Below are 26,754 nucleotides of genomic sequence, written 5' to 3'. Positions count from 1 at the left end.
TAGTTCTTTGTTTTTACTTTATAGTTTTGCCTTAAGATTAATCTGTTGGAAGCAGCATGCAATTAAATGGAATCCTGGAGATTTTTATGAGATTGTTGAGTCTGCTTTCAATATCCACAACTTTTTTCCATTTTCCAAGGGATATATATTTTGGTCCAGTTTACACAATTAAAGGTAACTCATGCTGAGTGGAATGAAATCAGTAATCAGGAGTGAATCCAAAAAGCAGTCGACCTCATCTTCAAAGAAAGCCGTGGTAATGATGGTATTTATAGTTTGCTTACATTAATGATGACTTAAGAAAAGTTGTTGGTGAGGAAAAGAACAAAGGTGTGTGTCTTTTCATTCCTGCCCTTCTTTTTCACCTCTTCCTACCTCAAATCTTTTTAATCTATCACTTGATGGTTTAAAAATTTCCCTTCTCTCTCCCACTCCTTCTCAGTGTTGACACTCAATACATAGAGGTGTTTTTTTTCTCTTAGGATACTTTCTACTTCTCTTCCGCCTTTTTATACCTATTCTCCTCTTTCTTCCTATTGGCCTCTTTCAGTTATTGATCTCGTCTATATTAAAGTCCCCACCATGTTTGCTGGCCTTGCTATCTTCTGTCTAACATTTGCCAAACATCAGTGAACATGAGTAGCACCTGGGGCATTCATTCAAAATTACAATTCCTCTGATCCCCACTCCCAACTCTGCTCTTTCACTTGGCTAGAATGTGGCCCAGGGTGTGTGCTTTGAGTGGACAGGGGGTCTAATCTAAAAGCATTGTTTCTGGGAGAGACTTCTTTTTTCTTAATTGTATAATATGACATATATACAAAGCAAAGAAAGGAAAGCAATAGTTTTTAAACAACTCTTCAATAAGTAGTTACAGGACAGATCATACAGTTTGTCATGGGCTACCACAATCATCTCAGATTTTTCTTTTAGGTGCTCTAGAGTATTGGAGGCTAGAAGGAATAGGTATATTTCTTATCATTACTTTTTTTCTTTTTTTGTGAAAAGTAACATATACACAAAAAAGCAATAAATTTCAAAGCACAACACAACAATTGGTTATAGAACAGATTTCAGAATTTGGTATGGGTTACAATTTCACAATTTTAGGTTTTTATTTCTAGCTGTATTAAGATACTGAAGACTAAAAGAAATATCAATATAATGATTCAGCAATCATATTTGTTTGTTAAACTCTGCGTTCTCTGTATAACTTCACCATCACTGCTGATCTTTCTCTCACTCTTTAGTGGTATTTGGACAATAGCCATTCTAACTTTTTCACATTGGAAGGGGCTGTCATTAATATGGGGTAGGGGCATGGAACCAGCTGATGTTCTGGAAAGACTGGCCCCTCTAAGTTTCAGAACTTATCTGATCCAGCAACTCATCTAGAAGTTATAGTTTTCTGGAAGGTTACCCTACTTTATAAAGTCTTTGTAGAATCTTGTATATTGGTGGAGGTGTTCTTTAGGATCCTACTCAAAAGAAGTTGAGTTTTGGCAAGTTTTGAGAGGTAGCAATGTGGCAGAGACTTCTTTTAAATTTGATTAATTCATTATTTTAATTTTACTATGGCTATACACATTTGCACTTAAAATTTTCCATTTTAACTTTTTAAGTACAATTCAGTGGCATTAATTACATTTACAATGATAGGCTGCCATTAGCACCATACACTACTCAAGCTTCTACATCACCCCAGACAGCAGCTTTGTACCTATTAAGTGACATCTCCCCATTCCTCCAATCTCTCTCTTTCCTGTCTCTATGACTTTGCCCATTTTAGATATTTCACATAAGTGGGATCAGACAATATTTGTCCTTTTGTGTCTGGCTTATTTCACTCAACGTCATGTTTCTGAGGTTCTTCTATGGTTGTAGCATTTATCAGAACTTCATTCCTTTTATGACTGAATAATAGAGATTGGTTTCTTTTAGCCATCTAGTTTCCCTACTACTATAAAAATAAATAAATAACTTCTATACTTTCCTCCAGCTTGAGCTTGGGGAAGATAAGCTTAGCAGAATAGTTTTGATTTATTAGATTTTAAATCTATGTAGTCCTCCTTTTCCCAGATTCCTTGAATGAGCTAACAGAGAGTTATGATAAAAATTCATCAGCCTCTTTAGTTTTTGTTTGTATGCATGTATATGTGCTAAAATTTTGAGTGTTTCTATAACCATTTTAAGGTTGATGGTTTCATTCTGTAACATTTCAAAATTATGCCCCAATTAATAAAAGTAAATTTTAAAATGATAAGTAGATTTTGATTCTCTACTGATGGTATCCCAATATTTAATAGCTTTCCCAAGAACACTGTCAAAACATTCTAGATAATCAGAAATGGAAAGCACCTGGTTTATCATGTGTATGTAAAGAGAGGCAGTAAATGATTAAAGATCTACCAAGGAGAGCATAATGTGTCAGATTAAGAATCAAACTTAACCACAGATTTTTGCTTTGACGGTTTCTTTGTTTGCCCACCCCACTCTCACCCCACCCCCATCCCCAGCCTCATGTGGAAAGAAATTGTAAATTGACTAATATTGTTGAACTGGTGAATAAATGAAGCTAGAAAGAAAGTATGTTTGCGAACCTAGAGCATTTCCTTTGCCACTCCCACGTGGATTCCAGCAGAATTTATTAGCTTGTGCAGTTATACTTTCATGACTTTTCATTTGTGAAGTATTTATTGAACATATTTTTTTGCCAGGAAGTGTCTTAGGCCTTGGGGAAACACAGAGGAAGCATGCTTTCTATCTTGAATAGCCTTATGCAGGTTTTTGCCAGCTGCCAGCCTCCTGTTTTGTAAATAAAGTTTTATTGGAACACAGCCATACCCACTCATTTAGATATTGCATGTGGCTGCCAACGAGCTACAATGGCACAGTTAAATAGTTATGGAGGAGGCTGCAAAGGCCAAATAATTTATTGTCAGTCCCTTTAAGAAAAGTGTGGTTTTCCAGTTTAGTCTCCAGGATGAGTTAGCGTTTCACAGGTAAGAAGGAACCTTTCTGTCCTGGGGAATAAGCAGGGGAAATGAGAAATAATGATGAAGGTGGAAAGAGGTCTGCTTCACCTGACCTAATGGTGAATCTGAGGGGCAATGACTGGAGAGGAGAATGGATTTTGGGTGGGATGGATTATGGGGAAGCTTGGACTCATCCTCAGGACAAGTGATTCCGGTTTGGGTCATGGTGAACATAACCTGAGGGCCTTTCATGAATGCTAATGTCCAGGCCTCCAGGTCATCTGCATATAATTTTCTGGAAGTAATGCCAGGATCTTTTCTTTATATAACCTCTCCAAAAAACCTGCTGCCTGGCAGATTTGAGAACCTCTGCTGAAGGCATTGAGAAGTGGAGGAGTTTTTCTAAGCCAACATATTCACATGGTCAGATTTGCTTTAGTAGAAAAGTCTCCCATATTGGGGCAGAATGTGTTAGAGTTTAGAGAATTTTTTTTTTTTTTTTTTTTTTTTTAAAGGAAAGACAGAGAGAAGGAAGGAAGGATAGAAGGAAGGAAGGAAGGAAGAAAGGGAAACATTTTCTTGTTTTATTGTATTCTGTTTCTCCGTTTTTGTTACATGGGCTGGGGCCGGGAATCGAACCGAGGTCCTCCGGCATAGCAGGCAAGCACTTTGCCCGCTGAGCCACCGCGGCCCGCCCGAGTTTAGAGAATTTAGAGGTAGGGGCAGCAGTTGGGGGCTGAACACAGAGAGAACTTGAATTTTGGCAGTGATAGTTGAAATGGAGCTGGGAAGCTAGCTATCTTTCGAGCAGTATTTGACAGTGATGGATGGATAACAAAATGGGTGGATGGGGTATGAAGGCCCTAGATTATTCAGCAAGACTTGGGAGCCTGGCCATTTGTGATGGCATTATCAGGGACTTAGCATATGGGAGATTGAGGTAGAGTTCTTTGATAGCTGAAGACACATTACACAAAGAAATCCTGGATTTTATACTAACTAAAGATAAGTCATAAAAATAATTACGTATGGAGCTAATTCAAAGGATCAACATTCCTAAAAAAGCACAGGTTAAAAGAAGCATAGGAATGTTCACTTGGTATTTTTTTAAATGGACATTATATCTAATAATTGAAGAATGGAAAGGTATGAATCAAATACCTAACAACCCTGCAAAAGCAGTAGTTGAAAGTTAAATTTAGAGTAATAAATCATCATCTGCAACAAAGCACATAGAGATTTGTAGGTAATATTTATAGCTCAAATATGATTTAAATTGTCAGTGTGATTACTAATGATCATGATTAATAACTGTGTCCCTAAATATGATTATGGACAAAGATTGCTTGGATTATATTTTTTCTGACATTTTCTTTGTTATTTCATTGTACCTGCTAAATAGAAAGAGACTGTCCATCTATCACTCTGCCCTTTTAATCTGGGCAATTAAGCATACAAGACTTATTAAAACCATATGATATTGGTCTTGATGTATTCGTTGAAAGATTCCTAATAAACAAGAATTTTAAGGGGTTTGGAATGCCCTTTGGGGATTAGGGCATGGAATAAGCCAGTAGGGTTCTGGGAGGGTGGGTATGGGATATACATAAAAGCAACGAAAAAGCTTGATATTCTGAAAATTTTCCTAGCCCAAAGAACATAACTTTACTTTTTTGGTGGCGAGTAGGAAAAATTCTGGCTAAGGAAGTAGCTAACAAAATGATCATGTTTATCACCGTATTTGAAAATATATTAGCAAAATAAAAAAGAAAACAATTCAACATGCACAAATGTGATATTATTTAAATATAATATTATATTGTCTGGAACAGCTTGCCATTTTTAAACCTTAGTTCAGCTCTCAAAAACCTGTCTAAAAATGTACATGAAAGAGAGAGAGAGATACTTTTTATGATGGTTATGGCCACCAAAAACGAAAAAGTCTCCTAGGATTTCCAAAAATAAAAAAAGCCTCCTAGGATTTGCAAAATAATGATGTGTCATTATTAACTAGAACAATGAAATGTCTTGGAAGTAGCAACCACAGGTAGGTTGGTGAAGTACACGAGTTGGTTACATGAGTAAGTTCAATCTTCATCTTCTGTAAATTTATTGATAGGATTGATATGCTAAATATTTAGCTGATAAGCTAATTCTTTTAAAGAGTTTTTTATGCTAAATAGGATATAGTTAGTACTTTTCTTTAGCTTTGGTGTCACAAATATTTTTATCTTCAAGTCTGTTGACACAATTGATAATGTGGAGCACTGTAGAGAACTTCACTGTTTAAAGCTCTGTGCTGGTAGACTTGGACAGTTAGGGTAGAACCTTGCAGTGAAGCAAAGTAACAGAATGAAGCTGGTGTTGGCATGTGTGAGCCTAACTTTCCACGTTGGTGTCAGACTTACCTGACTGGTAGTGGTTTATCTGCAGTTATGTGTGTTGTTGTCCGATTGTTTCATGATCCACCTTGGTCTCTTATTAAACAACAACAACGTTTCTCCATGCCATCGTTAAAAAGTTTTTCATAGTTTTACTTGTTTCTTTGTTTCCTCTTTGTGCAAAATAGAGGATTACCATTAACTATCTTGTCTTCTACCCTTCAGTTAAAAGCAAGCGTCTAACCTACATGTTCAATCATATCACGGAAGTTTTTCTTTGATTTTATAGTCAAATTCATCAGAGACCAATTGGGTTATTCTAAGAGAATGTCGCTTTAAAACACCTGTGTCTTTCATAATTAATGGAGGTCAGAGTTAAGTTTTATAGTGTCTCCAGATAAAATGAGTCATTTAGTTAATATGCTCATGATGGCTCAACCTTTTCTTTAATGCAGGCTGAATTTTATTACTTTACACGGAGACACAAATGAACTTCATCTATTAAAGCCAATACTGCTCCCTAAGAGAATATATTATTGTGCTTAGTGATTTGTGGCTAATAGGCCACTGGGGGATGTGATGGGATGCAGAAATGAGTTATTCAATTCTAGAGTCAATAAGAAATAAACTCTGGTGAAGAGGGAGAGCGCACACTCCGAAGTCTAGTGGGGAAAGGATGAATGGCTTCAAAATTGTCAGGCTGCTCTGCCAAATTTCATGGCTTTGTGATTTGAATTATTGAGTCTGTTGTATCACAATACTCCTCATATATTATTACTCCTAAAAGTAATATGGTTCTTTTATTTGAATATGCAATGTCAAATCTCATTCCAAGACACTTGAAAGAAGAAATTGGTCTCTACCAAGGGAAGAAAAAGCTCATTTTTATTTACTTTAGCCATAAATCTAAACCTCATGGCTTGGTAACCTCTCACTTAATACTTCCATAATAAGAGGAGAAAAATGGAAACATAGCATAGCTCTCCCCTAAGCTATGCAAATAATACTGTCTAAGAATTGAATTTCTTAACCTCTTGCACCACGGGCTTTCTCCTGGAAGAATGGCAATATTCCTTATTACTATCTATTTACATCTAGCAGTGTTAGGAAGATGAATGAGACCACTTAAATGCTTTGAGTTACTCAAAGCATTGCCCTATTTGAGACACTGACCCTATGTGAACCGTTTGGTTAGCATTCCCGGATGGCTGGGTGCCATGAGCGTCATTCCTTCATGTTGGAAAGGTTGGTGGCCTTTCTTGTGAACTTTACATATATTGCTTTCGCTCCTCTGTGCTCTTGCAGTTGCAAGATGAAGTGATTGCCTCTTCTGCTGTGCCCTGGAGACCAGCTGCTTGCAGGGGACCATACGTCTTACTTTACTGTGTGAGGGCCCAACATCTGGGAATATCCATTTTTGTTTTCCCTTTAGAAGATTTGCTTTCTTTTTGTAACCTTTAACTTCAGAGGTCAATGACCTAAACTGTGATGGATCAAGCTGTCTGGGGATATTTTAGGTCCCTCTTGTGGCTAGCTGGATTGGAATTTTTCCTACAACAAAAGAGCACTTGGAATTGCACTTGAACCCAGATAGCTTGGCGATAGGGCTTTGAGAATAGAAGAATCTACACTGTGTTTTGTCAAATTCTTGATTTCTAGGGAAGTGATTAAGGATTTCACAAATGTTTCATTTAAGTCTTTTCTTTTAACATACTTGAAAACTGTAATACATAACATAAAATGGCCACTAAAGTATCTAATGCTACAACTTGCTAACACAAAAGTTTCCTGCAATGCATTTAACTGCCTACTGAAATTTATGCATAGATCACATTCATTAATTAAGCAAATATCTCAAAGTACCTTCTAAAATGTGTCACTAAAACAAACAAAACAAAACAGCACCAGAAAAAGTAACCAATCAACCAACATGAATGTAGAAATTAAATGGATGTTGAGGCTATGCCAGACAGTAAATAGCTGTGAGCACTCCACTGATATTTGATTAACAAGTTAGTGTCATATATAAGTACCTAATACATGCATTTATCCTGATAAAAATTATCTTAATTATTACATTTGGGTTCCATGTAGGATTATTTTGGAATATGGTGCTCAATTATGAAAATAAAAACATTTGAAAAGAATATATCAAGAGTTCATTGAAATTTTTCATTAAGTGATAATTTATTCATCCAAATATATTGGGCATTGTATATAGTTAAACAGAATTACAGTCTTTAAGGAATTTGTGTTCTTTGAATGCATTGGCAGATTGTCTGGTTTAATGCTCTTCTCTCATAAATGAAGAAACTGGAACTTCTTAGAATTAGTATAGACATGCAGTTTCAGGAAGAATTCACATGAAATAACGAGGTAAAAACAGACATCTTTTAATCAGCCAGGCCACTGGGATCAACTCATTCTCTCAAAGGGTGGACAAATGTCACAGTCAAATAACTGTTCAAGAAGTAAAGATTGATTGATTAGAAGAATCAAAAACTTGTCATTAGCTGTGCTATGGCATGAACCTGCCTTAAGCAGACTTGTAAAGTTGCCTGTGAATGAGCAATGAAGACATGAAATAATTGTACACTAAGAACCGTTACCTCGTGTATACATGTTTGTGTGTGTGCGTATGGGTGTGTTTGGTGTAAGAAATTGGGATGGGGACATTGAATTTGTGAGGCCATGTGCAGTGGACCAGGGATATCAAGTTGGAATGGATTGTTTCTCATCACAGAATTGTCTCTGAATCCTATAATCTTGGACAAGTAACACTGAACCTCTTTTTCCTTCTTCCTCCTTTGCTTTTTATTTTGTCTGTATTTTTTTTTAATTGAGAAATCTTCATATATTTACAGTCCATACATGTTGTAAAATCAGTGGCTCCCAAATCATCACATAGCTCACAATATCATCACAAAATCTTCATCACAATGATTTTTAGAACATTTGCATCATTTCAGAAGAAAAAAGAAAAAGAAAAAAGAAAAAAACTCATGCGTTCCATACCCCTTACCTCTCTCACTGACCACTTAGTATTTCAATCTACCCAATTTTTTACTCTTTATCCCCCTCTATTATTTATTTATCATCCTTATTCTTTTACTTATCTGTCCATACTCAGGATAAAAGGAGCATCAGATGCAAGGTTTTCACAATCACATGGTCACGTTGTAAAAGCTATATCGTTATACAATCACCTTCAAGAATCAAGGCTACCGTTCAAGTTTCAGGTACTTCTCTCTAGCCACTCTGATACACCATAAACTAAAACGGAATATCTATAGAATGCATAAGAATAACCTGCAGGATAAACTCTTGTCTCTGTTTGAAATCTCTCAGCCACTGAAACTTTATTTTGTCTCATTTGTCTCTTCCCCCTTTTGGTCAAGAAGGATTTCTCAATCCCATGATGCCAGGTTCATTCTGGGAGACCTCTCCCATGTTGCCAGAGACATTTACACCCCTTGGAGTCATGTCCCACAATGGGGGAAGGGTAGTGAGTTCACCTGCTGAGTTGACTTAGAGAGTCATGTCTGAGCAACAAAACAAGTTCTCTGGGGGTGACTCTTAGATGTAATTATCAGTAGGCTTAGCTTATCCTTTGCAGGAGTAAGTTTCATAGGGGCGAACCCCAAGATTGAGGGCTTAGCCGTTGTATTGGTTATTCCCACTGCTTGTGAGGACATCTGGAATTCCCCAGGTGGGGAAGTTGAATATTTCCTTCTTTCTCCCCAGTCCCTCAAGGGGACTTTGCAAATACTTTTTTGTTCTCTGCCAAAATTACTCTGGGATATATCATAGCATGACACTAAGCTGTACAAACCACGGGATCTCACACCCTTTTCAAGAGTCCATGTAATTATGGTGTTCAATTAAACTGATCATACAAGTTGAATTAGATAATGTGCTGCCCAAAATATGAATTTTGCAACAAATAAACATCCTTTCCTTTGGTCTCACACAGGAGTTGAAATTTTAAAATATACACTGTATTATCCTTTACCCTGTATTTTGATTTGTCTTAGTCCTATCAAAATCAGCTTCATTCATATCTCTAGTTGAAGTCTAATTACTTTTTCAACTTTTTTAACAGTTGTTGTATGGGGTAGTAGTGACTTTTATAGCTTCAGTGCCTGAACTCAGAGTCTTAGAAATCTAGACTTCTTAAATTGTATCTATCCCATGTGCAAATTGGGAGATATACCCTCTTAAATGACAGTTTAGCTCTTTAATTATTGAATTCTGTAATTTTTTTAGATTAAAAAATTGCATCTTGTAACCTGGAGAAACTACTAAAGGGAAATTTCAGACCCTCTTTGGTGCTTTTCCTCAGCTGGGGGTTGGGTGGTGGTGGTGATGGCATACTGTAATCACTGTGGTATTTTCCCCTGTTAGCACAGCCCTCATCTCTACACCCCTTCTTTCACCTATGAAATGTCTGTGCCATGTTGATCTGTTAATCCGATGAGATGACTGGGGACGGGACCCTAGTGTTCCACTGTTTATGAAAGGAGAAAGAGATGGTTGAAATCCACTGGTAGTGGTGGGCACATGGTGATGGAGGAAGTAGCTATACAGACTGTTGGCACCTGAGAGGCAGAAAAAGATATGTTCAGAAGAGTTAGATTTGACTGGGGAGATGTGGATTGGCAAGGAGGCATACTTTCATCCTAAACCAGTATCTTTGTCTACAGAAAGCACCTGAAAACTGGAATTAAGCATTATACGGACTGATTGTGATCCCTCCTCCAACCCATCCCCCGGGAGAGAGGCACCTTGGTAGAGAGTGCCCAGCTGTCCAGGGAGCACTTCAGAGAGAGCTAATGTCTTCTTTGTATAATGGTGTGAGTGCGCTTCCAGCTCTTCGTCTCTGTATGAGAGCTTCCTTCCTAGAGGCAGATACTGTGGTGCTTGTGTGCTTGTGTGCATGTGTGTGTGTGTGTGAGAGAGAGAGAGACAGAGAAAGACAGAGAGAGGCATATACACACATATATGGCCTTGGAGTATCACCAGGTGATCCATTGACGGAAAATATGAATGGTTTCTTTTATTGGAAATATTTACAGAAAAGAAGTCTTTCTTATAACAGTGGCTTAGAAAAGAGTGGGATGCCTGGGTCTTCTTTTTTAAAATTAATCCCCATATCACCACCTCCATCCCTACCATCAATGATGGATCAACGACCCCAAATACTTCAACAAGCAGAAATAATTGTGCAATTGCCAGAGGGCGGAATCACCCTTCACCTCTCTCTGCAGTGGAGAATATGATGTGAATCTCAATGTGTGTGGGAAATTCTAGTATTTTTCATAAAATATCTAGAAGTAACTACTATTGACTGAGGACTAGCAATATCTATCTGACAGACCCTAATCTAAGTGCTTTTTGTACAGTTAACTCATTAAATCTCACAACAGCCCTGGGAAGTAGGTATGATTATTAGCTCAATTTTGCAGGTGGGAAAACCAAGGCAAAGTGTGGTTGAGCTTCCTTCCCAAGGTTGCATGGTTGTAGGGCTCTGGCTTTTGCACAAGTACTCTTAACCCCTAGACCATACTGCCTCATTCTGTGTGAAAGGAAGTGAAGGGAAGGAGCTGTGCTGATCATGGGGTGGAGGATACAGCTGGCACTTATCTGAAAGCTGTCTCTGTGAGTGTGTGAGGATTTCTGCCCTCCCCTTGCAGAGGCTGCTGCTGCTCTCTCTCTCTCTCCAGCATCAGGTGGGAGATTGGCAAGTCTCCAAATGCTAGCAAGCCTCAAGTGGCCCCTACCTTGGCAGCATTTCCATATTCTTCCATGCATGCTCCGATTTCACTTTCCTTCCCCTGTAGCACAGCCTTTCTGTTGGAAACCTTGAATCTTCCTGGAGTCTGATTAAATAAAAACAGTCTTCAGCCATTTTCACCTCTGATCACAGACATATTTTAGTCTAGTTCAGCAGAGAGGGCTATGGCTTGACTTTCCTCTAGGGATGGGCTGTTGTCTCCAGAGGGTTTTAAGGTAGGGTCAGCATGTGCCAAGCAGTGCTTCTGGAAACTTCTATGGTGGTAATTCAGTGGCTAAATGGGAGGGTCAGAGAGAGCATGGTGAAAAGACTGTTATATGATTTGGGGCAATTTTCCCTGAATTGGGATGGCAGCAAGTCCCCGTTGGAGAAATGTGAGTAAACTGACTTGCAGGGGTGGGGAGGGCTGGATGCTTGGGGCCCTCCTACATGTGAACTCCAATTCCTCTCCTCCTCCAGCACTAGTCATGGTGCACGTGTCACAAAACTTTGCCCTCCCCTCTCCAACCCTAGAGATACGGGGTTTCTCGATATGCCCTTGGACTGGCATGGCTGCCCGCTTCTTTCCTGCTGGGAGAGCATGTCCCATCTCCATGTTTACTCCTTCCCCCACTTTCTTTTATGGGCCTTGGGAAAATGTTCTTTTCTTAGTGCCTGAACCCGCCTCTTACAACAGTGACCTCCCAGCCACGCCTGCATCTCATCTGATGCCAGGGCCTCCTGGGCACTATTGTTTCACCTGGGCAGCCTTTCCCTGCTGTCACCAGTAGCTCGGCACTGCTACAGCTTGCCCACTTCTCATCTTGATGATGACAAGGTCCACACTATTTGAGCTGGAGGCCAGTGCATAGCAATTAGTTGTTTCTAAAAGCTACAGCATTAATACTCCAAAGCCTAAAGTAAATAGCATTCATGTTTTTATTTCCCATGCTCTGCTGATCTTTACTACATATTTCATTGTTCTTCCCCTTTATTGCTGAAGATTGAAAACTTCCTTTTCTCTGATTTCGCATTTCACAGTTGGGCAGCCAGAGCTGACTCCCTTTCAAGCCCTTGATAGCTGTAGCCTCCTTGAGGCAGCCTGACAAGTTGATGCTTCTAACCCTCCTGTGCATTCAGTTCATCCAACAAGATGGAGTGCTGTGATACTTAGACCACTGTTTCATTCAAAGTCTCTATACTCTGTAATTATAAAACCTGGTGACTGTAGATGAACAGTAAGAATGATGACTCAGGAGGAATGGTTTTGGATTGTCTCCTTAAGTTGACCTTGGTTTCAGAATTGAATGTTTGCATCCTCTTGGCTGTTCCACATAGATTAAGAGAGCCCATGAATAATAGTGAAAGTAAGCTTTCCTCTCACACATGCACACCTTATTCCTAATTTGTCCCATTTCCCCTAAATGTGAGTCTGTTGACATACAGAATGCATCTTTGTACTATGATGCCCAAGGAAAATTGTGCTTAATATGTTCTTAGCAGGAGGATGCTTTGGGAGCCAAAGCTATTGTATTTCCTTGTTCATGTGATTTTATAAGCTCGTTTTGAATAGATTAAAATAAAATTCTCTTTTTGTGTTTTGTAGGAACTACCTTTTCAGATTACAGCTTGAGGATCTGTCTCTCATCCAGGTAGGTGCAATTTATTTTTGTCACGCTTTCATTTTTGCATCCCAATTAGTTCATTGTTTAAGGGGTGCAGACAGATAAATGTGATGGTACTAATCAAGACAGAGCAGGGCTGCATTCTCTCAGAAAGTCAGGCCATGGGACTCTTATCTGACCTGTTTGATATGAGTCATTACCTGCTTTGATACCCAATTAACTTTTTTCTCCTGCCTTTGGTCCCTCCTCATTTCTTGGGTACCATCCTGATTTACTCTTCATTGGAAGATAGACAATTCAAGGGACAGTTCCCTAATATCTGGAAGCACCCCTTTCCTCCTAGTTGGAGTAATCTGATCATTTGACCTGATGCCTTTGGCCATTCTATTCTTATAAAAATCAATCACCTTTTAAAAGCATCTTTATTTTACTTTTATCATTTAACATAAAATAGATATGCAAGGTGGGTTAAGCACCACATGTAGCAAATAACAAATCATGAGTTGTAATAGAGAAGTTAGAGTACAGGGAGTGATTATGATTATTGGATCATTATATAGATATTCCTTTGTACTTTCAGATGGAAATACCTGGAATCTCTGAACTATAATACAGCTGCCTTGATCTCTGATAATGATTGTATAGCTTTCATCTTCTCACCTTGTGATTGTAAAAACTGGGTGACTGATACTCATTTGTACTACCTTTATCCGTTTTTTTTTTCCTTTAGAAACTGGTAATCACAAGGGTTACCCGTAATTCTAATGGAGCAACTTGAATCAGTTCAAAATTAACCATTTACTTGGTTCTAGCCCATTCCCCTCAAGTCGGTAAATTGCTTCTGCCTATACTTGCTATTGAGGTGGTAATAACTCAATATCCCACTTTTTTTCTGCTTATACTTCCTGCTGAAATGGTAATTACTCCATTTTCCCTTGTTTGAATCTATAAAAACCCTAAACTCCTTAGACTCAAGGGGAGTCAGATTTTTGGGCCAGTAGGCCATCTGATGTCCTGCTTGACACCTTGCAATAAATTCTTTCTCTTTGAAACCCTAGTGTTCAGGAATTGGTCATTTGAGCACTTCAGGCATAGAACTCACTGTCTGGTATCAGACAGATGAAAATGCAGTTTACCTGCTCCTGCTCTGGAAGTTTGAAGGAGTCTGAAATCCTTATGCTTGAATGCAAGATTTATTCTGTGGCAGATCTGAATCATGAAGGCCCATTTCACACTCCAACCCCTCCCCCCGAATGGTCCGGCCTTCAGCATGTCTTATGAAAGTGGAAGATTAGGGCACACACGTCTCCCTCAAAAGTATTCTGGAATTTCCCCATAGAGCATGCCAGAGTCCTTGAGATGTGTGTAGTTTAGAAAAATGTTCCTTATCCAATTTTAATATGACCCTCATACCCTAGAGGTTTAAGAAGTGACTGTAGAATTGGTTATTTCTTTTTTCTCCTTGTAATGCTATTATTTATGAACAGTCAGGAAAATTCAGTTAGGGTTTGATATTGATCCCAGGGTCTTGAAATAAGCCAATCCTTATAAGGAAGGCCAATATTAATACAACAAAGCTACGGTTTTGAAGATACATCCAGATGTGATCCAGTTCTGTGATGATTTCCTGTAAATATTTGTTTTTTTGTCTGTACAGTGGCCACAAAATGCTACCAACTCCATATTATCATTGTGAAAATTAAATAAAGGTATGCAAAAGAGATAAAGCACAGTGTTATAGATAATAAAATATCATAACAGTTTCATCCCACTAGGTAATGAGTTGTCTTTTAATATGTAACTAAATATGCAATTCAGTATGTAACTAAAGTCTTTAAGTGAGCTGATGTTGGTAAAATTATGAATGTATTAAAAAAGAATCAAAGGGTGATGCAAGGGTAGTTCAATGGTAGAATTCTCATCTGCCATGTGGGAGACCTGGTTTGATTCCTGGACCATGCACCTTCCTCCCAACCCCCCCCCCCCACACACACACACACAAAAAGAGAATCAGAATGATCAGCAATTCAACCCACATACCATTTTAAAATGCTGATGTAAAATAATCTTTTTTCGAAATGATAGCTTTTTTAATAGACAGAGACCATATATGATGCTTCTTGAACCTCAGTATGTAATATATTATTTGCCATATAGTATGTGTTTAATGCATGCACATACACACAGTTATTTTCTAGCTATTCAGTAGAGAGGATCTGGAAGGCTATTGCCTCAGTGGTAGTGAGCACACTCAGTACACAGGTATTGTTTTCTAAATCTCATTCTTCATTAAAAGGATTTTTGGGCTATATTAAGAACCCATGAGTATATACTAATATAGAAAATAAATAAATAAAACTAATGGCTCAAAAGGACCTCTCTTCCTTGCTATAAGATGCTATTACATAGAAGGAAAGACAACTAGAAAATTTTCATTTTGCAACCATCACACTCATAATTGATTCAGGTAAAAATGAACAATGGGTGTTAAAATATATGGGTGATGAAAAAAATAAGAAAAAATTAAAAATAAATGGGTGAGAGTTTGATGGTAGCCAGAATATTTACTTAGTATGATAATATAAATTACAGTAGGAAAAATAGTAGCTTGATAGTGAGGTGACCTGGAAAATATCATAGCCTAATAGCTGAAGGTAATTTCACCAGTAATGGGACTAATATTACCAAAAGCTTCCTGACTGGATGCATGGAGAAAGGCACTTAGCCTTCCATGACATTTCAGCCACACTTGTGAGGGAACATCAGACAAACCAAAATTGAGAGCCAGTCTACAAAAAAATCAGACTACTCTTCAAAAATCATGAAATTATGGAAGGCAAAAAAGGATTGAGGAGCGAGTCCAAATAAGGAGCACAACTAGATCTGACATTCAAATGCAGTGCCTCATTCTGAACTTCTTAGAAGGAAAAAATAGGTTCTGAGATAAGATAGTAGAAGTGTATTATTGTTTGTTTCTTGATTTTAATAACTTTAATGTATTTTTTTAGGATAATGCCCTTGCTCTTTGGAAATACCCATTGAAATATTTAGGTGGTAAAAGATTTCATTTCTAAAACTTAGATTTAAATAAGTAAAAAAAAGTTGCTATATATATTTTTATATGTGTGTTATCCGTATACACACATATACAAGCTGTCCATACACACACACACCTACAGAGAGAGAGATTGATAAGGCAAATGTCATACAATGTTAACTTGTGAATCTGGTCAAAGGATGCTCATAAGAGTCCATTGTGCTATTCTTGCAACTATTCTCGATTATTTAAAAACAAGTAGATACAAAATATTAGGAGATGTATATTTCGTTGGCACATATAAGCTAAAGCTGTGGAAGCAAGAAAGCTAATTGTGCTTTTCTCATTTTTGCTTCTTGTTGTCATGACTGCCTTTTGGTGGAAGAGTCAGGTTTAAGGTATTGGCAGGTTTGATGCACTCTAATTGAAGTATGGGCAGGCCATCCGCCTCCCCTCCTGGTGAGAGCTGAGTCTGCTGATGGAGGATCAAAGGAAGAAGGCCGTGGCTTTCTGAATGGTGGCTTTGGAAACAGATTTCTGATAACAGATATCAAACATCATCATACTGCTGGTGCAAAGCGGTCAGCTATCCTCTTTAATTCAGTGGCTGTGTGTGCTGCTCTGGAGACCACTGTTTACCTGGAGTGGGGAGAGGGAAAGCTGGCTGTTCTTCATGAAGTCTGTTTGCTGTCATATGTCTTCAGGAAAGAGCGCTTAATGATTTATGTGAATATTTTAATGTAAATGACTATTTCCAAGTGTAAAAAAATGGACTGAGCACACTGCTTAACAAAAGGTCACACTGGTGTTATAGAGAGTGCTGTCCAATAGAAACAGAATGTGGATTGCTTAGGCAACTTAAGATTTCCTGGCAGACATGCTAAAAAAGGTACAGCAGGAACAGGTGAAATTATTTTTAATAATATAGTTTACTTTAGTCAGTGTATCCCAAATATTATCACTTCATCAAATCATATAATCATTGAAAGAAATTGAGAGATATTTTCATTCCTTTTTTTTTTTTTTTTGGTATGAAGTCTTCAAAATCCAGCATGTATTTTTTTTTATTCAACATAACATATACAAACACAAATAGTCTTACCATATGATCATTCCATTCTTGAAATATAATCAATAAGTCACAAAATCATCACATAATTATATATTCATCATTATGATAATTTCTTAGAACATTTGCATCAATTCAGAAAAAGAAATAAAAAGAAAACAGAAAAATATTCATACATACCATACCCCTTACCCCTCCCTTTCATTGATCACTAGCATTTTAATCTACTAAATTTATTTTAACATTTGTTCCCCCTATTATTTATTTATTTTTAAACCATATGTTTTATTCATCTGTCGATAAGGTAGATAAAAGGAGCATCAGACACAAGGTTTTCACAATTACAGTCACATTGCAAAAGCTGTATTATTATACAATGATCTTTAAGAAACATGGTGACTGGGACACAGGTCTACATTTTCAGGCAATTCCCTCCAGCCTCTCCATTATACATTAACTAAAATGGTGATATCTATATAATGTGTAAGAATAATTTCCATGACAGCCTCTCAACTCTGTTTGGAATCTCTCAGCCATTAACACTTTATTTCGTCTCATTTCTCTCTTTCCCCTTTTGGTCAAGAAAGTTTCTTCAATTCCTTGATCCTGAGTCCCAGCTCATTCTAGAATTTCTGTCTCACGTTGCCAAGAAGGTCCACACCCCTGGGAGTGATGTACCATGTAGAGAGGGAGAGGGAGTGAGTTTGTTTGTCATGTTGGCTGAGTGAGAGAGGCCACATCTGAGCAACAAAAGCGATTCTCTTGGAGTTGACTCTTAGGCCTAATTTTAGGTAGGCTTAGCCTATCCTTTGTGGGGTTAAGTTTCATATGAAAACAAACCCCCAGATTGAGGTATCCACCTATTGCTTTGGTTGTCCCCATTGCTTGTGAGAATATCAAGAATTCTCCACTTGAGGAAGTTGAGTTTTCCCCCTTTCTCACCATTCCCCCAATAAGGCTTTTCCAGTGTGTATTTTACACTTTGGCATGTCTTTATGTGGCCCAACTACATTTCAAGCAAGTGCTTAGTTGCCAGGTGTGGCTAGTAGGCGCATGCTATTGGATGGTCAAGTTTAGGTGACAAGTAATAACAAGTGTCAGTGACTTCTATGTCTTTAGTGATGTTTTAGAAAGATTATTTTCCACCTGGGGTGACCTGGATTAATTTGAATATCTCAGGTTCAACATTTTCTTCTTCCCTCTTTCACTCAAAATAGAAAATTGTTGTTCAAACATTTGGGAAAATAAGGAATCTGAGTCAGATTTTGCACAAAAGTGGAGAGAAACAGAATTGAATCTGGTGCAGCAGTAGCCCTTAACACTAGTGACCCCTTGTTTGATTTTGGGTGTTGTGAATTCTAGGGCTTCTGGTGAACCCAGAGCTGGGTCCAGGCCTCCCACAGCTGGACCTGGCCAGAGCTTTCAGGGGCAGCAGAGCACACCCATGGGATCAGATTGGCATATCAAGCAGCCAAACTTACGAGTGGCTGCTCAAACTGTATGTGTCCTGCCCCCATCACCTTGGATACCTTCCTAACTTCTCTAGTAGTGTCAAACTGCTTGTAGTTTTCTCCAACTGTAGTCTGTCCCATAAGCATTTGATTTTGCTGTCCTTTCTCTGAAACACTTTTACCTACTTGCCCTCTGAATCTGGAGGAATATGCTGATCCGTGGAGCCTCACTTTGGACATTAGTGCTTTGTAATGGGCTCTGAGCTCCACTGGGCTGATGGTCTTCATGCTTTCACAGCCTTGTCTCCATGTTCTCACCCAGTACTTACTGCCTCCTATTGAAATTCTCTCCTAGTGTTTCTGAGGAGTGTTTTCTTTCTCTCTGTGTCCTTAATATTAGATTAGATTGCCTTCCATGGGTTAGACTCAAAATAAATGTCCATTAACCTTTCGATCTCTTGTTATCTCATAGTATATTCAGTCTTTATCTTTTTATGCAACTTCCCATCAGTGGAATGTGAGTCAAACTTCATATTTTTATCGCCCACCTCCAAAGAAGGAAAGTTACACCACCCAAAGACTAGACAGATAAGAAATGACTTGCTGAAAGAGACATCCTATGATATACCTGTATACGCACTCATGCCCAAAAGGGAAATTCTAAAATATAGGTAATTCCTGACGTAGATACAATTCTTATACACTGGTTATCTCTGCTCTCAATACTGTTCTTCCCTCTCTCTTCCCCCAAATCCTCCTCCTGTCTAAAGGTAGTTTTAGAATCAGTGATGAGGAAGGTGACACTAATAATTCCTCCTTTCCTTCTACTCAGTGACCTTCCTAGACTTCTAAAGAGCCCCTAAGTCCTTCCCATCTATGGCCCTGGGATTCAAGGTACACCTTTATGCAGAGCTGCCAGCATAGTTCCTGGCCATGGAAGGAGTGTGGTGGACACTGCTTATGGCATCCTCTGCTTTTCCCCTTCTGAAGTCAGGGTGGCCCAGGCACAACAAATTGGTGGCCCTACTTTACGATGTTCAGTGAGACTAAGTACCTTCAGCCCTCATTCCTTCCAGAGCCGTGAATGGAGGGTGGGAGATGAATTACTGGCATTACACATAGTTGCTGGAGCACTTTGTTCACCGGAAACATTGTCATGTATGGTAGTTCAAGTTTGTAGAGCCATGCTTAAAATTGAGGGATGAAAAAGATGGGTGTCTTAGTTTTCCAGGCTGCTATGACAAATGCTACACCATAGGTGTAGCAATAAAAATTTAAACAATAAAGCAATAAAAATTTATAGGCTCACACTTTCAGAGGCTACAATTCCAAAATCAGGGTATCAGATTGACTGTGCTTTCTCCCCAAGGTGTAGCTTTCTGTTGCTGGCTTGTCACAATCCTTCTGGTTCCTTGACTTGCCTCTCTGTCTCCCATCATGTAGACATCTCTCCCTCTTGTATATAGCTCTTCTGGTTTCCTCTGACTCTGGCCTCACCTGGTCGCTTTCTCTTACTTCTGGCAACAGGTTTTTTCTCAGTCTAAGGCCTCTAGTAATATGGATTAAGACTCACTCTCATTCAGTTGAGCCACACGTGAATTTAACATCTCCAAAAGGTCTTATTTACAGGAGTTCACACTCACAGGAATGTGCTTTCAGATGAAGAGCATCCCTTTTGTTGGGGGATGGGCATGATTCAGCCGACCACAATGAGCTTTTATGAGGTGGCTTCAGAATTCCCTACACAGTCAAAATGCCTAATAACCCTGATCCTGGGAACAATCTGAAACCGGAATCAACAGAATCCCAATTCCAGAGCTCCTTTTTTGTTCTGCCCAACAGAAGCTTGTCTCCTTTGTGAGAGTGAGACATCATCAGTTGAGCTTCTCAAGCATTAAACATTTGAGCAGGCATTGTGATGGAATTACTCTTTTTCCCTGAGTGTACATTATTTTTTTGAAGTAACTTTCTTGACATCACTTGTGCTGGTTTGATGCTGTATGTACCCCAGAAAAACATACTATTAAAGTTAATCTGTTCCTGTGTTTTGAACCCATTGTAAGTAGGAATTTTGACAAGGCTCCTTCAGTTGAAGTGTGACCCATCTCATTCAAGATAGTCTTAGTCCTTTTGCTAGGAATGAAGAGGGAGAAAGAGAAGGAGAGAGGGAGATAGACAGAAAGGAAGCCATGGAAGCAAGAAGGTGAAAGCAACCAAACCTGGAAGAGAAAGGAGACCAACAGATACTGCTGTGTGCCAAGGATAGCTGTCTTCATTAAAATTAAAATTGGGAAGAAAGCATCTCCATGTTTATGCCTTGATCTAGACATTTTTCTCAGCCTCAAAACTGTACACTAATAAATTCTCATGATTTAAGCCAGCCCATTTCATGGTGTCTGCTTCTAGCAACCAGGAAAACTAAAACATCACTATAAGAATATTCACATGTAAATATGCTATGGGGTAAATTTTCTGAACACTTGTTATGAGTATCAAGCAGGCGTCCATTTACATACTAAAGTGAAAGATCAAGAGTTGCCTTTAAGACAATAAAACCTGTTTTTCCTAAACAACTAGAAAATCAAATATTAATGTGATATTTATATGGCATCTTTCCATTTGGAGGGTGTGAAACTTTTTCCCGTAGTTCACTGTGAGCTGAAATTAAGCAGTTGTATACTGAAAACCGATCAATTTGAGGCACAGTAATAGAAGACACTGCTGCTGACAAATATGCGTCTTTCCTAGTTCATGTCATAATAACAGATTCAGGTCTTCAGCATCGCTTTTCTTCTTCCTTTGATCACTGTGGTTATTGTGCAAGAGCAAAGCTTTTTGAAAAATATGAAACATGCAGCTGGCTCCAGTCTAATTGACAACCTTTACCCGTCTGGGCTGATGGCTGGCGCTGGGCTCTTGGTGAGCAGCGTCCGAGGAACACAAAAGGGCTGCCGCTCATTTAACCCCAGTATCTTTCTAACATTCTTTTGGGAAATAGCTCAAAAGCCATTTTTATATTGTTTTCTTACTGAAGAGGGAAACGAGTTCCCAGCTTGTTTCTCACTCACAGCTGCTGGAATAAGCTGTGTTCCAGTTTTCCACTTGCTTCCCTAGGATTTCCAAACTGAAACTTACACCTCTCTGATAACATGGTCAGTATTGGTAGAGAAATATCTTGACAGTAAAGGTAGATTATGAATTCTTTTTCCTGTATACCAGGAGTTGGGAAATTGACTTTTAATTTGAGTCAATTTATAGACGTGGTTCTACACTGGGGTTGGTTTTACTGCTGGGGACATTTGGCGATGTCTGGGGATGTTTTTCTTGTCAGGGCAGGGGCTGCTGCTGCTGGCATCTGCCATGTAGAAACAAGGGACACTGTAAAACATCCCACAATGCACCAGGCAGCCCATCCACATTCAACAAAGGATTGTCCAGTTCCATATGTCAATAGTGCCAAGACTGAGAATCCCTGAATTAGATAACTGCTGCCTCAGTTTCCTAGTCTGTAAGCTTAGGATTACTTGATTGAATCTATACTCACCTAGATGTGCTTGGGAAAATTTTCTCTTTAGATTTCTTATGCAACAAACACATGCCTGAATCCTTAGTGGCCATTACCAAAGAAGCTGCTGGAATTCTGAGTTAAAATTCCTTCCTTTTATTAATATCAAATTAAATTTAAAAGTAAATTGAGTGGGCGGGCCGCGGTGGCTCAGCGGGCAAAGTGCTTGCCTGCTATGCCGGAGGACCTCGGTTCGATTCCCGGCCCCAGCCCATGTAACAAAAACGGAGAAACAGAATACAATAAAACAAGAAAATGTTTAAAAATGTTTCCCTTTCTTCCTTCCTTCCTTCCTTCTCTCTGTCTTTCCTTTAAAAAAAAAAAAAAAAAAAAAAAAAAAAAAAAAAAAAGTAAATTGAGTCAATGTATTATAACAGTACACTCTCTGATGGCTCATAACATCATGCCATAACTACCCTCAGTTGTATATTCTCCTGTATAATTTAAAGAAAGATATATTTATTAATAATTTAGGATAACCATTTAAATAAGATTTTGCAATGATTAATATCTTAACTTACAGAGACATGTCTCCCCCCTCAGTCCTCAAAAATCATGATTCTGAACTTTATTTTCTTTTTTGCACGTCTTTATCATATGGCCTTAAAATCATAGTGTTCTAAACTGGAAGGAATTTTAGAGATTATCTTCATTAAAATCCTTCAGAGGTCATAAAAAACGAAGGCCTGCAGGCCATAGTTAAAGAGTTTAGGTTTCATTTTCATGCAACCAAACTCTTTCTTTTCTGTCCTGTCATCTTGTGACCATTGTTAATAAAGTTTTATTGGCACACAGTGGTGACCACTCCTTTACGTGGACTGCGGCATCAGTGGCACTAGCCAGTTGCAACAGAGATCATTTGGTCTGCAAAGCCTAAAATATTTACGTCTGAGCTTTTAAGAAAAAGTTTGTCAACTGTATGGCTCCAAGTACTTAGTAAATGCTAAGCATTTCCTGAATGAATGAGTGAACACAATAGAATGAAATATATCTATATCTATGTATATAGATATATTTTAGTTCATCAGACAATGGTTGGTAAATGTTTAATTAAAAAATTATTTAATATTATTATTATTTTTTGGGGGGTGCATGGTCTGGGAATCGAACCCAGGTCTCTTGCACGGAAGGCGAACATTCTACCACTGAACTACCCATGCACTCAAAATGGTTAATGTGTATTTTGATTCTCCAGCAATAATTCTGTGGTCCCTGGTAGACAGTGATCTGGGACTTGGGAACCTAAGGTTACACAGTGACACTCCCCATCCTCCCTGTGCCATATGCTTGTGTCTTGGTGAAAATCGCTGTCGCGAGTTGTTTTATCTACTCATTTATAAAACATGTTTACTTCCCTTTCCTCACAGCTTCCTAAGCGTATTTAGTTTCCTATGTATGTTTTATATAGTTCAGGACTAAGGTTTGGAAGAGCCCTAATTTCAGAAAGTATTAGTCAAGGTGGATTGGCTGCTGTGAAGAAGCCAGCTCACATTCAGCGGTTACCGCCCCCCACCCCACCCAACACACACACACACAAAGGCTTAGTTCTGACTCTCCTGACAGTCTGGTTCAGGGTCTGTGGGTAGCACCATGTACCATTCAAACCAGCCTGCTGTGTTTATGCAGCTGCCACCTTCCACCATGGCCTCCTGGGGCTGGGGTGGAGGGGGATGGAACGGAGGACCCCACAGAGGAGACTGCAACGGCCGTGCCTTGACATGGCATCTGATCTTTTCTGTCCAAATGCTGTTGGTGGTATCTCAGTCACACGGCCTCACCTATAGCCCAGGGGGCTGAGAAATGTAGTTTAGCTGCGTACTCAGAAAGGGGTGCATGGGTGTTTCGGTGGTAGAATGCCTGCCTTCCATGTGGTAGACCTGGGTTTGATTCCCGGACCATGTACCCCTTACCCCCCAAAACCAAACCAAACCAAACACACATACACACACACACACACACACACACAAAACTGCAGAAGACTCAGGCAATGACATGCCTTGAGCTTCTCTCCAAGACGATACAAGGAAAAACAAGGCCATCCCCTGAGAATGTACTTAATTTTTTGTTCCCCCATTCTAATTTTCTGCTACACACACACGTTTATTCAATGTGTCTAGCATTTCTGTAAATAACAAGCCGTGATACTTTGAATGAATCCCTTCACCTCTCTGTACCACAGTTTTCTGCACAGAAGGTTTTGAAGAGAAGGATCAGGAGAAAGGGTAGAACAGATTTTCCCTGAAATTCCTTTCATTGCTGAAATTTTAATGTGAACTGTCCTTCTGTTCACTCTCTCTTTTGCCATTGCTTAAATGATGCCTGAGTTCCATCATTTTTAAGAAAAAAACTTTCCCTTCTAATTGGAAACTTGGCATTAGGCTTATTTGATGTAATTTTAATGACCTAATTTGTCACGCCGTAATGACAACAACGATGCAGCAGATAGCATTTATGACACCCTCACTCCAGGCTCAGCTCTCTGCATGCATCCTATCATTTAGTGCCTCAGTGGCCCTAAGGGGTGAGTATTATTTTCAGTATTTTATAGAGAATGATTTGAAGCTTACAGAGTTCATGGTGTTGGGAATTGAATCATGTACCCATGCCCCCAACAACAACAAAATTCATGTTCAAGTCTTATTCTGTGTTCCTGTGGGTATGAATCCATTTGTAAAGAGAATCTTTGAAGATGTTATTAGTTATTAAGGTGTGTACTCATTTGTGAATAGGATCTAGAAAAATCCTGTTTAGATGAGGCCAAATGGAATTGGGAAGGTGTTAATCTCATACATCTGAAGTCCATACAATCAAAGGGAATTGGATACGAAATGGATACGAAAGTAGATGCCAGATGTCAGTGGAAGCCAGAGGAGCAGAGGCAAGAAGAGAGAGATGGCCACATGATGAAGGACTGGCACTGAAGACACTGGGGGAAAGTAAGCTCTGCCCATCCCTGACGTTGGACTTCCAGCCTCCAAAGTTATGAGACAGTGAATTCCTTTTGGTCAAACCAACCAGTGCTTGTCCTGGGAGCCCTGGCAAGCTAAGACAACAGGATTTGCCGAAGGTCTCCCAGCTGCTCTGTGGGAGAGCACTGACTTGGATCTGGTATGTTGGATTCCAGAGGACAGTCCCTTAGTGACTAACTGTTCTAGTTTTAGTGCCAGAATGCAATATACAATATACCAGAAACAGAATGACTTTTTAAAAGGGGAATTTAGTAAGTTGCAAGTTTACAGTTCTAAGGATGAGAAAATGTCCCAATTAAAGCAGGTGTACAGAAATGTCCAATCTAAGGCATCCAGGGAAAGATACCTTGATTCAAGAAGAATGAAGTTCAGGGTTTCTTTCTCAAGATAGAAGGCACGTGGTGAACACAGTCAAGGTTTCTCTCTCATCTGGAAAGGCACATGGTGAACACAGTGTCATCTGCTAGCTTTCTCTATTGGCTTCCTGTTTCATGAAGCTCCCTGGGAGGCATTTTCCTTTTTCATCTCTAAAGGTCGCTGGCTGATGGACTCTCTGCTTCTTGTGGCTATGTCATTTTTCTCTGCTCTCTCTGAATCTCTCTCTTTCTCTAAAATATTTCCTCTTTTACAGGATTCCAGTAAGATAATCAAGATCCACCCAAATGGGTGGAGACAGGTCTCCACCTAATCCAGTTTAACAGCCACTCTTGATTGAGTCACATCTCCAGGGAGATGATCTAATTACAGTTTCAAACATACAGTACTTAATAGGGATTAGAAGAAATGGCTGCCTTTACCAAATGGGATTAGGATTAAAACATGGCTTTTCTAGGGTACATACATCCTTTCAAACCAGTACAATAACCAATATGCAGCTTCATTGTAACTCACCTGTGCAGCCTGCTATAATGCCTCTGGTTGTTGATTGATTTACAGTGACTATTATTGTCAGTTTATAACTATATTTATAATTGTGTTTTTGGTTGAGTTTCCTGGAAGAACACTGGGAGAGAGGGATACATGAGCATGTGGGGCTCTGTGGGCATGTTCCCAAGTGGAAGCAAGGGAGGAGCATATCAGAGAAAGAAACTGGGCAAGGATCTGTTCCTAGCTGAAGTCAAGACCCAGCCTGGTCCCATGGGGAGCTCTGGAACATGAGAATTGTAGTTAATTTCTATGCTGTTTGAAAATATTATGTACTCTAGAAAAGCCATGTTTTAATCCCGACTCAATCTTGTGAAGGCAGCCATTTCTTTTCATCCTTTTTCAATACTGCAGGTTGGAAACTTTTGATTAGATTGTCCCAATGGAGATATGACAAGCCCAATTGTAGGTGTGACCTTTTGATTAGATGGAGATGTGACTTCACCCATTCTAGGTAGGTCTTGATTAGTTTACTGGAATCCTTTAAAAGAGAAAACATTTTGGAGAGAGTCAGAAATGATGGAAATGACAGAGCAGACAGAAACTTCAGAGAAGAACTGACAGGCAAAGAACAGAGACACAGATGTTTAGAGATGCTTGAAGCCCAGCAGATGTTGCCATGAGATATGAGGCAAGCCAGAACATGGAGAGAGCCAAGGGAAGCTAAGAGAGGCAACGTATTCCCACAGGAACAGAGGCTGAATGCAATGGAACCCAGGAGCAAGTAATAAATAGATGATAGCCTCATGCTCACCAGCTGACAGAGGTGTTCCAGACCCATCAACCTTTCTTGAATTAAGGTATCTTTCCCTGGATGCTGTAGTTTAGACATTTTCTTAGACTTACAACTGTAAACTTGTAACTTATTAAATTCCCCTTTTTAAAAGCTGTTCCAGTTTTGGTATATCACATTCTGGCAGCTTGAAAATTAGCACAATCCACTTGGAGGTAAGGGAACTTACTACTTACAGTTATTCCTTCCACA

The 26,754-nt window shown here is 39.1% G+C and overlaps 1 protein-coding gene across 9 annotated transcripts in view; it reads left to right on the top strand.

The window, feature by feature from the left end:
* Positions 1-26,754, top strand: part of SEMA5A (semaphorin 5A) — a 574,926-nt gene that overhangs the window by 268,190 nt on the left and 279,982 nt on the right. For all 9 annotated transcript variants that reach the window (XM_077116834.1, XM_077116833.1, XM_077116837.1 and 6 more), the window contains one exon: positions 12,736-12,781. In XM_077116834.1, coding sequence (XP_076972949.1) covers positions 12,736-12,781 — 46 coding nt within the window. The remainder of the gene's footprint in view (positions 1-12,735; positions 12,782-26,754) is intronic.

Source organism: Tamandua tetradactyla, chromosome 9 (genome assembly GCF_023851605.1).
Source record: "Tamandua tetradactyla isolate mTamTet1 chromosome 9, mTamTet1.pri, whole genome shotgun sequence".
NCBI lineage: Eukaryota > Metazoa > Chordata > Mammalia > Pilosa > Myrmecophagidae > Tamandua > Tamandua tetradactyla.
The sequence above is the reverse complement of the archived record's forward strand: the minus strand, read 5'-3'. Positions and strand labels throughout refer to the sequence as shown.